The following is a 13,200-nucleotide window of genomic DNA, read 5'->3' on the forward strand; positions in this document are numbered from 1 at the left end:
GATCGGTCATCACAGTTGAAAAGGAGATCAGATCCAATTCTTTATTGAATACAAAGCCAGAACCCTCAGAATATACACTGCTTCTAAAAGTAGGACTGAAATTGCTCATCATTTCTCCAACCAGTTTTCATCCTGTGGTTAAGGAAACAGTTGCTTTATGTCTGTAAATAGACTGCATCTGGCATTGTGGCTAATAAGCACTTTTACACAAACCATGAGACCCATGCAACCTTCAATCTTAAAAGTCTGAAAAAGATTTCTCTTGGTCACAGAAAATTGTTATATTATTAGTATCTAGGAGTTCCCACTGTGACACAGGGGTAAAGAATATGACTTCGGCAGCTTGGAGGTGCTGGGAGCAAGGGTTCGAACTCTGGCAGGGTAACTTCCATGTGTTGTGGATGTGGCCATTAAAAAAAAAAAAAAAAAACTAGTAGTTTAAAAATGAGGTTTAGAATACTCCAAGGAGGAGTTCCCATTGTAGCTCAGCAGAAATGAACCCAAATAGTATCCATGAGAATTTGGTTTCAATTCGGGCCTTGCTCAGTGGGTTAAGGATCTGGGGTTGCCATAAGCTTTGGTGTGGACTGCAGACATGGCTCAGATTTGGCACTGCTGTGGTGTAGGCTGGCAGCTGCAGCTCCGACATGACCTCTGATCTGGGAACTTCCATATTCCATGGATGCAACCCTGAAGGAAAAAAGAGAATACTCCAAGGAAAAGTTTATTGAAAGATGTCACCTTATATAAAATGCCAAATGTCACAGGTGCATGAAGTCCAAGAAGGAGGGTGTGCTGTCAAAACTAACCCTGAAGCTCATGTATTCACAAGGTCATGGGTTCATGGATCTGGCTAAAGATCAGAATTTCCCCATTGAAGCACTCTTAGGCGATGAGACCCTTGCATCTCAACTTTTGCTTAAGGCGCCACAACAAGAACTCTGGTCCCGTTACTTTCCATCACAACACAAGTGGGCTTCAAGAACACCTCTATATTTGCTTGTATATGTAACACAGAAGGTGCCAAAATGTTTAAACAAAGGAACAAAGTGGAGATCTCACACACTGATTTCAAAAAAGCTACCGTATGGCTTGTTGGATTGGTGTCTAGCTCCCTAAATAAAACCTTTTTTACATGTAAGAAAAAAAAAAAAGACCTACCCTGCCTGAAAATGTGGTACTAGAATAAAGACAAACTGACATAGAAAAGAGAGCCCAGAAATAAACCCTCCCATATATATTCAAATGATTTTCAACAAAGGAGCCAAGAAAGCACTGTTTACTATTCAGGGTCCCTTGAGGTTCCATATGAATTTTCTATTTCTGCAAAACACACCGTTGGGATTTTGATAGAAACTACACTGAATCTGCAGATTGCTTTGAGTAGAAATGATATCCAGGAAATTTTAAATAGACCAAGTTTTATTCAGCATTTTTCTTAAATAAGGAAAGCAATCGATTCAAGTGGAAACTGAAAATGATATGTCTATCCCATAACAGCAAGGATCCAGTACCAAATCTATGCTTTTCATGGAAAATACATTTTGGCACAAAGACCTTCATTTTAAGTGGAGCATCGCAAGAAAAAAGGCCTAATGCTACCACGCAAGACCACCTGAGGCAGGATCCCTCCTTACCGGCCAAGGCCAGCTGAAGCCCGCTGATGTCCACGGACTGGCCCATATTTCCGACATCCATCAAGGCAATCTGTCGAGGGGTCTTTTTGAAGAGTTCCCTTGGGGGTGCCAGCATCAGCTGGGAAAGAAAAAACTTTTCTGGTGGAGTTATAGGAGGTAAAAAGCCTGTAAACAAAAACGTATAACAATTTCTCTAATAGTTATTTTTTAAAATTATCTTAAATCTGCTCAAATTAGCATTTGCTCCTTGCCACCTCAACTCACCTCTTTATTTTTATTTATTTTTTTTGTCTTTTTGCCTTTTCTAGGGCCGCTCCCGTGGCACATGGAGGTTCCCAGGCTAGGAGTCTAATGGGAGCTGTAGCTGCCGGCCTACGCCAGAGCCACAGCAACTCAGGATCAGAGCTGCGTCTGTGTCCTCAACCCACTGAGCAAGGCCAGGGATCGAACCCGCAAACCTCATGGTTCCTAGTCGGATTCGTTAACCACTGAGCCACGACGGGAACTCCAACTCACCTCTTTAAAGACAAAATTTTAATTGAAGATTCATTTCATCAAATTTATTTATGCAAATGTAATTAAATAGGAACGGTTCCAGGACCTGCTGTGAACAGCAAAATCCAAAGGTACTTAGGTCCCTTAAGTAAAGTGGTGTAATATTTGCATAGAACCTGCACGCATCCTCCCTTATACTTTATAAATAATCACTACTCACAATACCTAATACAATGTAAATGATACATAAACAGTTGTAAGTACTATGTAAATACTACATAAGTACAATGGAAATACTATGTAAACAGTCACCAAAATTTAGGGTTTGCTTTCTGGAACTCTCTGGAATTTCTTTTGCCCCTTGAATATTTTCTACCAGGGGCTGACTGAATCCTAGGATGCAGAACCTGAGGATACAGAGGGCAGACTAAATGTCAACTGAAATTCTATGATTTGTGGCAATGTCGATGAAACTTAAGGTTTTTATAACTACTAAGAATTTTGTTTTCTAACATTTCTCAATTCCTGCAAAGGTTAAAGCTTGCCTATGCAGGCAAAAACAAATTTTAAAAAGCGACAGTGCTCAGAAATACTTCTCTGCTGCTACTAGCAACTGCATTAAAGCTGGAAAGATGAGGAAGCATCACAAGTTCCAAAGACACTACTCCACACACCTGCTTCTACACACAGCTCGGCTACAATTCCCACAGCGCCAAGCCCAGCGGCCCTCCCTTGCCACAGTCACCTGCTCACCGGGCCTCATCCGTCTGTCCTCCCTCCCTCTCAGGCAGAGGGGTGGCCAGACTATTCACCACCCACAGTCCACACCCCCACTTACCATTTGGTTATATTTCTAGGTACAAATCTGCTCACAATACTTAACCTATTTACAGAGAATTAAACTCAAACGTTGGCACCAGTGTAGGACTTTCGTAATCTGGTCCCAACCCACTTTCCTCATCTCATCTCCTGAACTTCTCTCCATCTGTGAGTTCCACGATTCAGGTGCACAAAATCTTTCAGCTTCCCTGATTCCTATTTCAAAACACCCAATACACCCAACTCCTTAAAAATACCTGAGAGGACCACGTGCTTCTCTCCCCACCATCAATATCCAGCAAAAACATCGCTCCCTCGTAAAGCCTCTCCAGCTGCACAGACACGAGCTCCTGGGCCTTGAGGCCCTGTGTGTGAGACATCTGGTACAGCCTTAACCACATGGGGCTACAGTTATGTCTGGTCTCAACCTGACAGAGTGCAAGGAAGCCATCCTACTTACTTCCAGGTACATTCTCAACCTTGGCTCTGCATCAGAATCATCTGAAAAACTTTCAAAACATATACTCATTAGGTGCTCCCCCTGAGGTGAAATATAATAAGCCTGCAGCAATAGTCCCCCTGTTGGGTATTTAAGCACCATCCCTACCTAGTAATGATAATAATGGACAACACTTACCGCAGATACCCTTACCCCTCATACTAACTCTACCAGCTAAGAATTATCTGCAATTTACGGATGAGGAAAATGAGGCACAGCAGCAAAATAACCAATCCCATGAATTCCTTCCCTGGCAGATTTGTGTTTACAACACAGTCTACGGCCTAGATCTAGGTTTGGAATCATCACAATTGAGAATGACGGTTATGGTTCCTTGGCTTGACCCCAGACTACAGAATTCAAAGCGCCCAACCCAAATCCCAAACTGTCCCCCATCCATCTTGGGTGGTGGGTTTGACGAATACACACATTAAAACCACTTTCTGGGCATTCTTAAACTCCCTGAAAGTCAGGTTTAGTACCATTCCCCACCCCACCCCACAGACACCTCAAGGAATACAAAGGTTACTCCTCTTAGGTCAAGGGCAGTGCAGGAAACCAACCAGAAGATGCTTAAGATCCAGAGGAGTGGGCAGCGGGAAAAACGACCATCTTAAAATGTGGAAGCCCTCACCTGCAAGGAAATCCTCTGGTATTTACTCAAAACCGGCTGCCTTTACCTCTTGGCTCCCTATATAGCAGCCCCTACCTAAGGAGTGATCTGCCTGTCTTACCACCGCTGAAGGACCCCTACCATCAAGCTGCTTCCCACCTCTCTACCTGCCTCACCCCCTACACTGGTCCTTGACTAAGTCTTCCAGGTACCCTCACCACCATCTCTTCTGGGCCTTTCCCCTCGCCCGGTTTAGGTCTTCTCCCAAATTCAAGTCTCATAAAGCATCTCTGGAGTTTTTTTTTTTTTTTAAAGGCAGCCTCCTATCAAACCCACCGATCTTCACGGAAGTTGACCGAGCATAACTTCCACATCATGTCCAACAGCCTTGGGTTTTCTAACCTAGGCCGTGAATTTGAGACTTTCTCTCCTCCGCCCCCATCGCATTACCCAAAGACCTAACAGCAAGAAGAAGGTGGCTGTGATGTCCTTAAACGCTGTTAAATGTGTTTCCGCTCAACTTCCTCAGGTTCTGAATGACTCCTAATTGACTCGTCTGAGACTAAAAGCCGGGGGCAGATCCAGTGTGTCATTACTTACAACTTCACACACCTCCGACGGGCTTGACGAGAACAAATTTTATCTGAGGCGCTAAACCATCAAGCCCCATATTACGCTGCGTGATTGGACCACCTGCATTGTTGGGAGGGATAATTTTCGGCGCCATGAAGCTGTTACTTCTTCATACTTGGTGGAAGGGGTGGGGGGTAGGGAATCTCAAAAGGCAACAATCAGTTTCAAGTGCGGGTGAAGGCCGAGAAGCTGCCAATCTCACCCTCGGCGACGCACACCTGGCCCCGGGCGTACCTGAGAGCGGCGGCCGGTCGGGTTCCTGGCCGCCGCGGGCGGGCGGCGCGGGGTTGAGCAGATGCGCGAAGCTGGCGGCGAAGGGGTTGGCGGCGAGCGGTTCGGTGCGGTACATCTCCCAGAGCAAATAGAGCGCCGTGAGGCGCTGCGCCGCGCTGGGCAGCAGGTCTGGCTGCTGCAGCAGCATGACCAGCACCGAGCCCAGGCGGAAGTGGTCGGCCTTGCTGAAGTAGTGGTGGAATGCGGTAGACAGGCCCTCGAAGGTGCTGCCGCCGCCCGCCTCCTCCGAGATAATGCTCAGCAGGCTCGAGAGTTCCTTCGGGGTCAGGCTCATCCTGCCCGCAGGGCCCCCCGGGCCTCCACTCCCCGGCCCGGGGACGCCCGCTCCGCCTCTGCCGCTGCCGGAGCCGGAGACCCCCGGGCCGCACCTGGACGCCGACCCCGCCCCTTCCCGGGTCCCTCTTTGCTCTGCGGCGGTGAAAAGCCGGCCAGACGCCGCGCTCGCCCCGCCGCCGGGCATCAACCTCACCCGCCCGCCCTGCTCCCCGGCCAGAGTGGCCCTGGCGCCGGCTCGCTCCGTCCCTGCGGCCGTAAAGCGCGCTGTTGCACGACAGCGTCGCAAACAAAACACACCGAGAAACCAGCCGGCCGCGGAAAGGGCAGCGCGGAGCCAGAGCGAGGCTGCTGGTGCCGGGCCAGGGAGAAGATCCCCAGACGCTGGGTGGGCGGGGCAAAGCGCCGGAAATGGGGGCGGGGCCTGAGGGAGGGGCCCGGCCGGGTCTCGCGCTGTGGGAGTCAAGCGGTGCCATAGCCCCCCCGCTGCGGCATAGTCTGCCTGTCCTCCTTCAAGAGTTCAGCCCCCAGGACCCCCCTGGGCAGTGCGGGAACGAACGGTCTCAATAAAGGACGGTGTTATTTGTTTGGGAAAATGCATGTTAGAATATGAAATCTTTTTTAATATAACACACATGGATGGTCATGCTAAAACTTTAAGTGCAGATAAGGATAACATGTTTCTCATAAGCAAAGTTAATTTTTAGACTTACACTCCTTTTTAAAGAAATGGAATCATACTGCACATGTACATGGCTATTTTAACAAGATCTCTGGAAACTTAACAATAAACATTTATATACAAAATTGTTGTGCAACTTTTTCTTTGGCTGCGCTGTGGCAAACAAAAATTCCCAAGCCAGGGACCAAACCTACTCCACGCCTGATCCTTAACCCACTGCACCGCGAGGGAACTCCTGCTTTGCAACTTCTTACCTAGTCTGCCCTAGGTCGCTCATTCTGGGCCTTAGCTGTGCACTGGAAGTTTCCAGGAATCCTTTACAAATCCTGGCCCTAATGGCCAGGTATGAACAAACAAAAAGCAAAAACAGAGGTCCTGTCCTGGCTCAGGGGAAACGAATCTGACTAGCATCCATTAGGATGCTGGTTCAATCCCTGGCCTCGATCCTTAATCCCTGGGTTAAGGATCCAGGGTTGCCGTGAGCTGTGGTGTAGGTCACAAATGTGGCTCGGATCTGATGTTGCTGTGGCCGTGGCATAGGCCAGCAGCTACAGCTCGGATTCGACTCCTAGCCTGGGAACCTACATACGCCACAGGTGCAGCCCTAGTAAAATTTTTAAAAAGCAAAAACATCTGCCCAGGTGACTAGTGTGCACTCCAGGCTGGGACCCACCAAGTGGCTGGTCCCAGACTTGCACGGTTCCTCCCTAGACCTACAAAACCCTACAAGGATTTCAACTAGCAATTCCCACCAGGCCAGTTGCAGAAATCCAGTCTATGCTGAAAAAATGATAGCAGCTCAGTGTTGTGGCGCAGCGGAAACAAATTCTACTAGGAACCATGAGGTTGCGTATTCCATCCCTGGCTTCCCTCAGGGGTTAAGGATCCAGTGTTTCTGTGAGCTGTGGTGTAGGTCACAGACGAAGTTCAGCTCCCACGTTGCTGTGGCTGTGGCTGTGGCTGTGGTGTAGGCCAGCAGCTGCAGCTCTGATTTGACCCCTTGCCTGGGAACCTCCATATGCCGTGGGTGTGGCCCTAAAAAGACAAAAAAAAAAAGTTACTTAGTTGAGCGCCACCTTAATTTGAAAGTAAAATTGAATAAAGAGAAATTGCTAGGCCATCAAAATGCATATTCCAAAGACTTCTTCAATTTACTGTTAGATCTCCCCCTGGAAAAGCCCTGCCAATTAACTAACAGCACCAGATTTAACTTGCTAATGCTTGGATTCTTGGGAAACTGATTCAAATTATCGTGAAAATACTATCATTTTTTTTATTATAGTAAATAAATTTTATTGTGTTTGAGCCATCTAAAATTGTGAGGTTAGGGAGCGCCCTTGTGATGCAGTGGGTTAGTAATGCTACTGAAGTAGCTCCCACCATGGCTCAGTGGGTTAAGGACCTGACATTGTTTCTGTGAGGATGCAGGTTCGATCCCCCAACCCACTCAGTGGGTTAAGGATCTGGCATTGCCGTAAGCTGCAGTGTAGGTTTCAGATGCAGCTCAGATCCAATCTTGCTGTGGCTGAAGTTCCAATTTGACCCCTGGCCCAAGAACCTCCATATGCTGCAGGTACAGCCATTAAAAAAAAAAAAAAAAATTAGACTGCAGCAGCTCAGGTTGCTGTGGAGGTGTGGGTTCGATACTTCGCCCAGTGAAGTGGGCTAAAGGATTCAGCGTTGCTGCAGCTGTGGCTTGGATTCAAACCCTGGACAGGGAACTTCCATATGCCACGAATGTAACCATAAAAATAAATAAATAAATAAATAAATAAAATACAATTGTTACATCTAGGAGTTTCCTTGTGGCTCAGGAGGTTAAGGAACTGGGATTGTCACCTCTGTGGCCCTTGGTTACAGCTGTGGTATGGGTTCGATCCCTGACCCAGGAACTTTCACATCCCAAGGGCTGGCCAAAAAAAAAAAAAATCTTGTGAGGTCTGTTTGTTACAGCAATTAGCCTGCATGCATAGGTTTTATTGGTTTTTTTTCCTAAGTTATTTCAAAATATTGAACATTATGAGCCCCCTGAAACCAAAACCAAATAAAAACAAAAAATACAACTAAATATTTTTCTTATCTTAGGAGCATTTTCAAAATTAGGATGATGCTAAAAAGAAAAACACAGGAGTTCCTTGGTGGCCCAGTGGGTTCAGGACCTGGCATTGTCACTATAGTACTCCAGGTGGCTGCTGTGGCTCAGGGTCTTTGTGGCAGGTTTCCTCATTTTCCTCTGGGGAATGAAGAGGACATACAGGTGCTGATCAAGAAATTCGTGGTTAAGACTACTTTTCTAGGGGAGAATGAAGCTTCAGGTAGGTTAGTGGTGTGGCCTAGCAGAAGAGACTCTATCAGATGCCTGTATTTTTCTTTCTCTCTCTTTTTTGCTTTGGCTGCCTGTGGCATGTGGAAGTTTTTATGGGCTGGGTAATTTCCTAGGCTAACAAGCTGGAGGATTATTCCAGCTATTTCTGGGGAGAGGATGGGTATTTTCAGGAATTGGGCCACTGTCAAGGCACCTGTGGGCATGTCCTCTGCATGCTAATGTATTACAATGACCGCATAATGAGGTACAAGGTCCCCTGGAAGTCCAACTTTCTGCTATCTTGGGTCTAATCAGTTCTCCCCATTATTAGGGTATCCTCAACCGTGATGCCATTCTTTTAAAGTTTGTGCCCTGCCCCCTTTCCTCCTGTTTCAAAACTGTTTTAAATTCTTTCCAAAGTGGATCACTTGTTTCCCATTCTCTTTAGGAGGATACAGACACAATTTCACCTTGCTATCATTATAACTAATGATATTGATAGCTCTCAAACAGTAACCACCAGGGCCCGGGAGGCAGAGAGAACTCTTCACCCTACACAGAGTGTTCTCCAATTGCTATACTTTTATGGGTTTTTTGGTCTTTTTAGGGCCGTGCCCGGGGCCTACGGAGGTTCCCAGGCTAGAGGTCGAATCAGAGCTGTAGCCACTGGCCTACACCACAGCTCATGGCAACACTAAATCCTTAACTCACTGAATGAGGCCAGGGATCAAACCCATATCCTCATGGATGCTAGTCAGATTCGCTTCCACAGAGCCATGACGGGAATTCCCTATATTTTTTAATTATTGTACCTTTTACAGTTTTGCTATTTTTCACCCCTGTTGTTACTCTCCCATGAGAGTAAGTCTTGCAGCTGGGGTTCATACAAGAATGATGTAGGTTAGAGGGCAAGTGGCTGCTGAAAACTTGATTTTTGTGACACTGCTTTATTTATTTATATTTTTTAGAATTTCTTCTCAGATTTTTTTTTTTTTTTTTTTTTGGCTGTGCCTGCAGCATGCTAAAGTGCCAGGGCCAGGGATTGAACCTGCGCCACCACAGTGATAACTCCAGATCCTTAACCTGCTGAGCCACCAGGAAACTCCTGTTACTGCTTTGGAAACTTTTCTGGTCATGTGCTCCTTCCTAGCTGACTTGCAGGGAGCTGAAGTTAATGGATATTTAGCTTTCAAATCTGAGCTGAAATCTTGCCAAATGTCTGCTCCCTTACTCCATTTTCATCCTTGCATAGAAATCCACATGCTTTTCTCCCACCACTCTCTTTGTCTCTTTTCTGGGCATTACAGCAAGGGATTTTCCTTTCAAAAGTGCTTGGAATGTGTATTCCTTTGCTAGGGCTGTCCTAACAAAATACCATAGGCTGGGGGCTTAAACAAAAGAAATTTGTTTCTCACCTTTCTATACATTAGAACATGTCACAGGGTCAGTTTCTTTTCTTCTGGGGGCCATGCCCACAGCAGGTGGAAGTTCCCAAGCCAGGGAATGAACCTGCTCCACAGCAGCAACCTGAACTGCTGGAGTTACAACACCGGATCCTTAACCTGCTGCACCATGGGGGAACTCCAGGTCACTTTCTTCTGAGACCTCACACCTTGGTTTGTACATGGCCATCTTCTCCCTGTATCTTTACAAGCTATTCCCCCCATCTGTGTTCTAATCTCTTCTTCTAAGGACATCATCAATCACAGTGGATTAGGTCCCACCCTAATGACCTCATTTTAACTCAGTTACAGTGGATTAGGTCCCACCCTAATGACCTCATTTTAACTCAGTTACAATATAGTCACTTTCTAACTGGGGGTTCAAACTCAGGAATTTGGGGGGTGGGGATGGGGAGACAGGGGACAGTTCAACCTGTGACAAAGTGAGCAGTAACTTTGGTAAGAGGCAAGGAGATTGTCTCTTACTTGGCTATAAGAATCCCAGGAAGCTCGAAATGAAAGGCAGACAACTGAACAGGCAGCTCCTACCAAAGTCACAGGGATGAGTCAGTCACTGCAGTGACCATGAGAGACTGGAGTGATGTGGCCACAAGCCGAGGAACACCTGGAGCCACCAGAAGCTGGAAGAGACAGGAGGGATACTCCTCTAGAGGTCTTGGGCAGGACCCTGCCAATGCCTTTGTAAGTAGGTAGGGTAGGGTGTCCCTGGAGAAAGGGAAGCAGGCATAGCTTTCTTGACATAAAAGAAGCCATTTTGGTCTAAGCATTTTATGATCTAACGTGGCCATGATGCTTGTCCTTGGACAGGTTGTCATGGTTCCTGCATGTGGGTTGGAAAACGAATTTTCCAGCTATAGCAGGGTGAAAAGAAAGAGGAGTTCATTGAGAGAGAGACTTCCTAATGATCAGGGAGAGCTGACCTCAGGCCCATGGTCATGTCTGTTTTTATAGCCCAGGGAGAGGAGGTTTTGCAATACACCTGCTGACCTCCTGACGGACTGGAGAAAGAGGGGTCCTTGAATATACTTGCTGGTTGGTGGGGGTGTATAAAGCCCCTATGGGGCAGGGTGAGGAGTGAGTCCCATACCTTTCCTAGTAGGGGCAGGAAGGAGTAGGACAGGTTGCTCAGAGTTAGGGAGGGGTGTTACAATGAGACAGGTGGGGTGATAATAAGGGTTTGGTAATTCTTGTCTTGGCCAGAGGCTTTTGAGTTCCGTCTCCTTGAAGAGGCCTTGAAGTCCCACACAGGCCTGCAGTAATTAATGATCTTAAGGGAGGTAAGGGAATGCAGGAGCAAAGGCAAAGAGACACTAGTTCAGCAGAGTCCTAGTTCCTCCTCCAGGAATATATGTAACAGTCTGACACAGGCCCAAGTAGAGGAATGATATTGACCCTCATGACTTCAGTCAACTAGCATGGACTCTGTGGAGCTTGGCCCCAATTCTATGCTGCATTCTCCTCTGCTCAAGCCCCATAATGAATGTGCACGCACCCTTAGCTCAAAACTTCCCCAATTTGGCATTCTAGGATGCACTGCTTTGGGAAAGAGCCTTGGTGTTCTCCTCAATGACTGCAAAGCATTAATAAATCCTTCCTTCTCCCCATCTTTGGCTTGATTGTGTCTTTTGGCTTGACATCCACCAGGAGGCAAACCCAAGTTTTCAGGCATCACTTTGATTTCAGACTGCTAGCCTTCAAAACTATGGTAAAATAAATTTCTGGGTTTTTTTTTTTTTTAAGCCACCCAGTTTGTGGTACAACTAACACAGTAGTCCATTGTGTGAATATTCATGAACTTCTTTACCAATTCTATTGTTGGTGGGCATTTAGGTAGTTTCCAGTTTGGGGTGTAATGAATAGAGAAGCTATGAACATTCAAGTAAATCTCTTTTTGTGGATGTTAGCACTCACTTTTCTTGACTGTATACCCAGGGGTAGAATTCCTGGGTCACAGGCTCCACATATGTTCAACTTCAATAACTTCTGCCCAACAGTTGTCCAAAGTTGATTGTACCAAATCATATTTTCATTAGCTCTCTAAGACATGGTCACCAAGCATGACATGGTGATTTACAATGAGAAATATTGCTCAGTCTTTGTCCCCATTCCGGGAACAAAGCTCCTAAAACTCTTAGAATACAACCACACTGGCATTTATGTTAATGAAATGACTTTTGGAAAGCCCAGAAGGATGGAGGCTGGTTGCCAGGGGAACCAACCAGGTGATTAAAGAGTTAGAACTTTCAGCCTCCTCATCCCCAATCTCAGGGGAGGGGCGAGGGGCTGGAGGTTGAATTAATGACCAATGACAATTATTTAATCAATGAAGCCTTCATAAAAAACCCAAAAGGACAGGTCTCTGAGAGCTTCCCAAGTTGGTGCACACATGGAGGTGCTGGAAGGCTGGCACACCTGCAGAGGGCGTAGAAGCTCCATCCCCTTCCCATGTACTGTGCTCCAAGCATCTCTTCCATCTGGCTGTTTACTTGTGTCCTTTGAAATACCCTTTGTAATAAACCAGAAGGACAAAGTAAACTGTTTTCTGGAGTTCTACAAACTATCCTGGCAAATGTGAACCCAAAGAAGGGGTCACAGAAACTTCTGATTTATAGCCAGTTGATTCAAAGTCCAAGCAAACAACCAGGACTTGCAATTGCTATGTGTACTATGGGGGGCGGGAGGCAGTCTTGTGGGACTGAGCCCTTAAGCTATGGGGTCTGATGCTAACTCCAGAAGGGTAGTGTCAGAATTGATTTAAATTGTAGGATGCCCATTGGGGGTCTGCCAGAATTGGGGAATTGCAAAGCTACACCTCTGGAACACAGAAGTCCTCAGGGAATAAGTTTTTTCTCAGGCCAACAATCAATACTTTCCTTCTCCTTTCAGCCATCCCAGCGGGTATGTGGTGCCATTACCCTGTGCTCTTAATTCTCACTTCCCTGGTGACTAAGGAAGTTCAGCACTTCTCCCTTTGTCACTGAACATTTGGTATTCTCTGTTGTAGAGTTCCCATGAAAGGCTTTGGTCCACTTTTGTATTCTACTGTCTGACTTTTTCATATTGATTTGTAGGAACTCTTGATATATTCTGTACATGAGTCCTCAGGTACAAGTAATGTGGCTATTTTTTGCCACTCTGTGATTGTTTCCTACTGTTAATGAATGGTTTCCCATGACTAAGTTTCTGACTTCCTGCTGCCAAACTTGTTGTATCAATACCCATAGAACTTTATGTTTATACTTTTTGGTTTTTTTGTTGTTGTTTTTTTGTTTGTTTGTTTGTTTGTTTTTGGTGAGGTCCAATTTATTGATTTCTTTTCTTTTTCTTTTTGTCTTTCTAGGGCTGCACCCATGGCATATGGAAGTTCCCAGGCTACAGGTCAAATTGGAACCATTGCCACTGGCCTATGCCACAGCTGCAGCAATGCCAGATCTGAGCTGCATCTGTGATCTACCACTGCAGCTTGTGGCAATGAAGCATCCTTAAC

The 13,200-nt window shown here is 46.2% G+C and overlaps 1 protein-coding gene across 11 annotated transcripts in view; it reads right to left on the reverse strand.

Annotated features, from left to right (window-relative positions):
* The window catches only part of CNOT11 (CCR4-NOT transcription complex subunit 11), an 84,318-nt gene that overhangs the window by 11,149 nt on the left and 59,969 nt on the right, over positions 1–13,200 (reverse strand). For 9 of the 11 annotated variants that reach the window (XM_085018637.1, XM_085018638.1, XM_085018643.1 and 6 more), the window contains one exon: positions 1,638–1,802. In XM_085018637.1, the coding sequence (XP_084874763.1) occupies positions 1,638–1,752 (115 nt within the window). In that variant the 5' untranslated portion in view covers positions 1,753–1,802. Of the gene's footprint in view, positions 1–1,637; positions 1,803–4,930; positions 5,499–13,200 lie in introns of those variants that run through there. The other 2 variants (XR_014841374.1, XM_003124884.7) reach the window with 1 other exon arrangement.

The sequence above is a fragment of the Sus scrofa genome, chromosome 3 (assembly GCF_054392235.1).
Source record: "Sus scrofa isolate SSC_HxYL_T2T_F1_AM1 chromosome 3, Sscrofa_HxYL_maternal_Yorkshire_Landrace_v2.0, whole genome shotgun sequence".
NCBI classification, from domain to species: Eukaryota; Metazoa; Chordata; class Mammalia; order Artiodactyla; family Suidae; genus Sus; species Sus scrofa.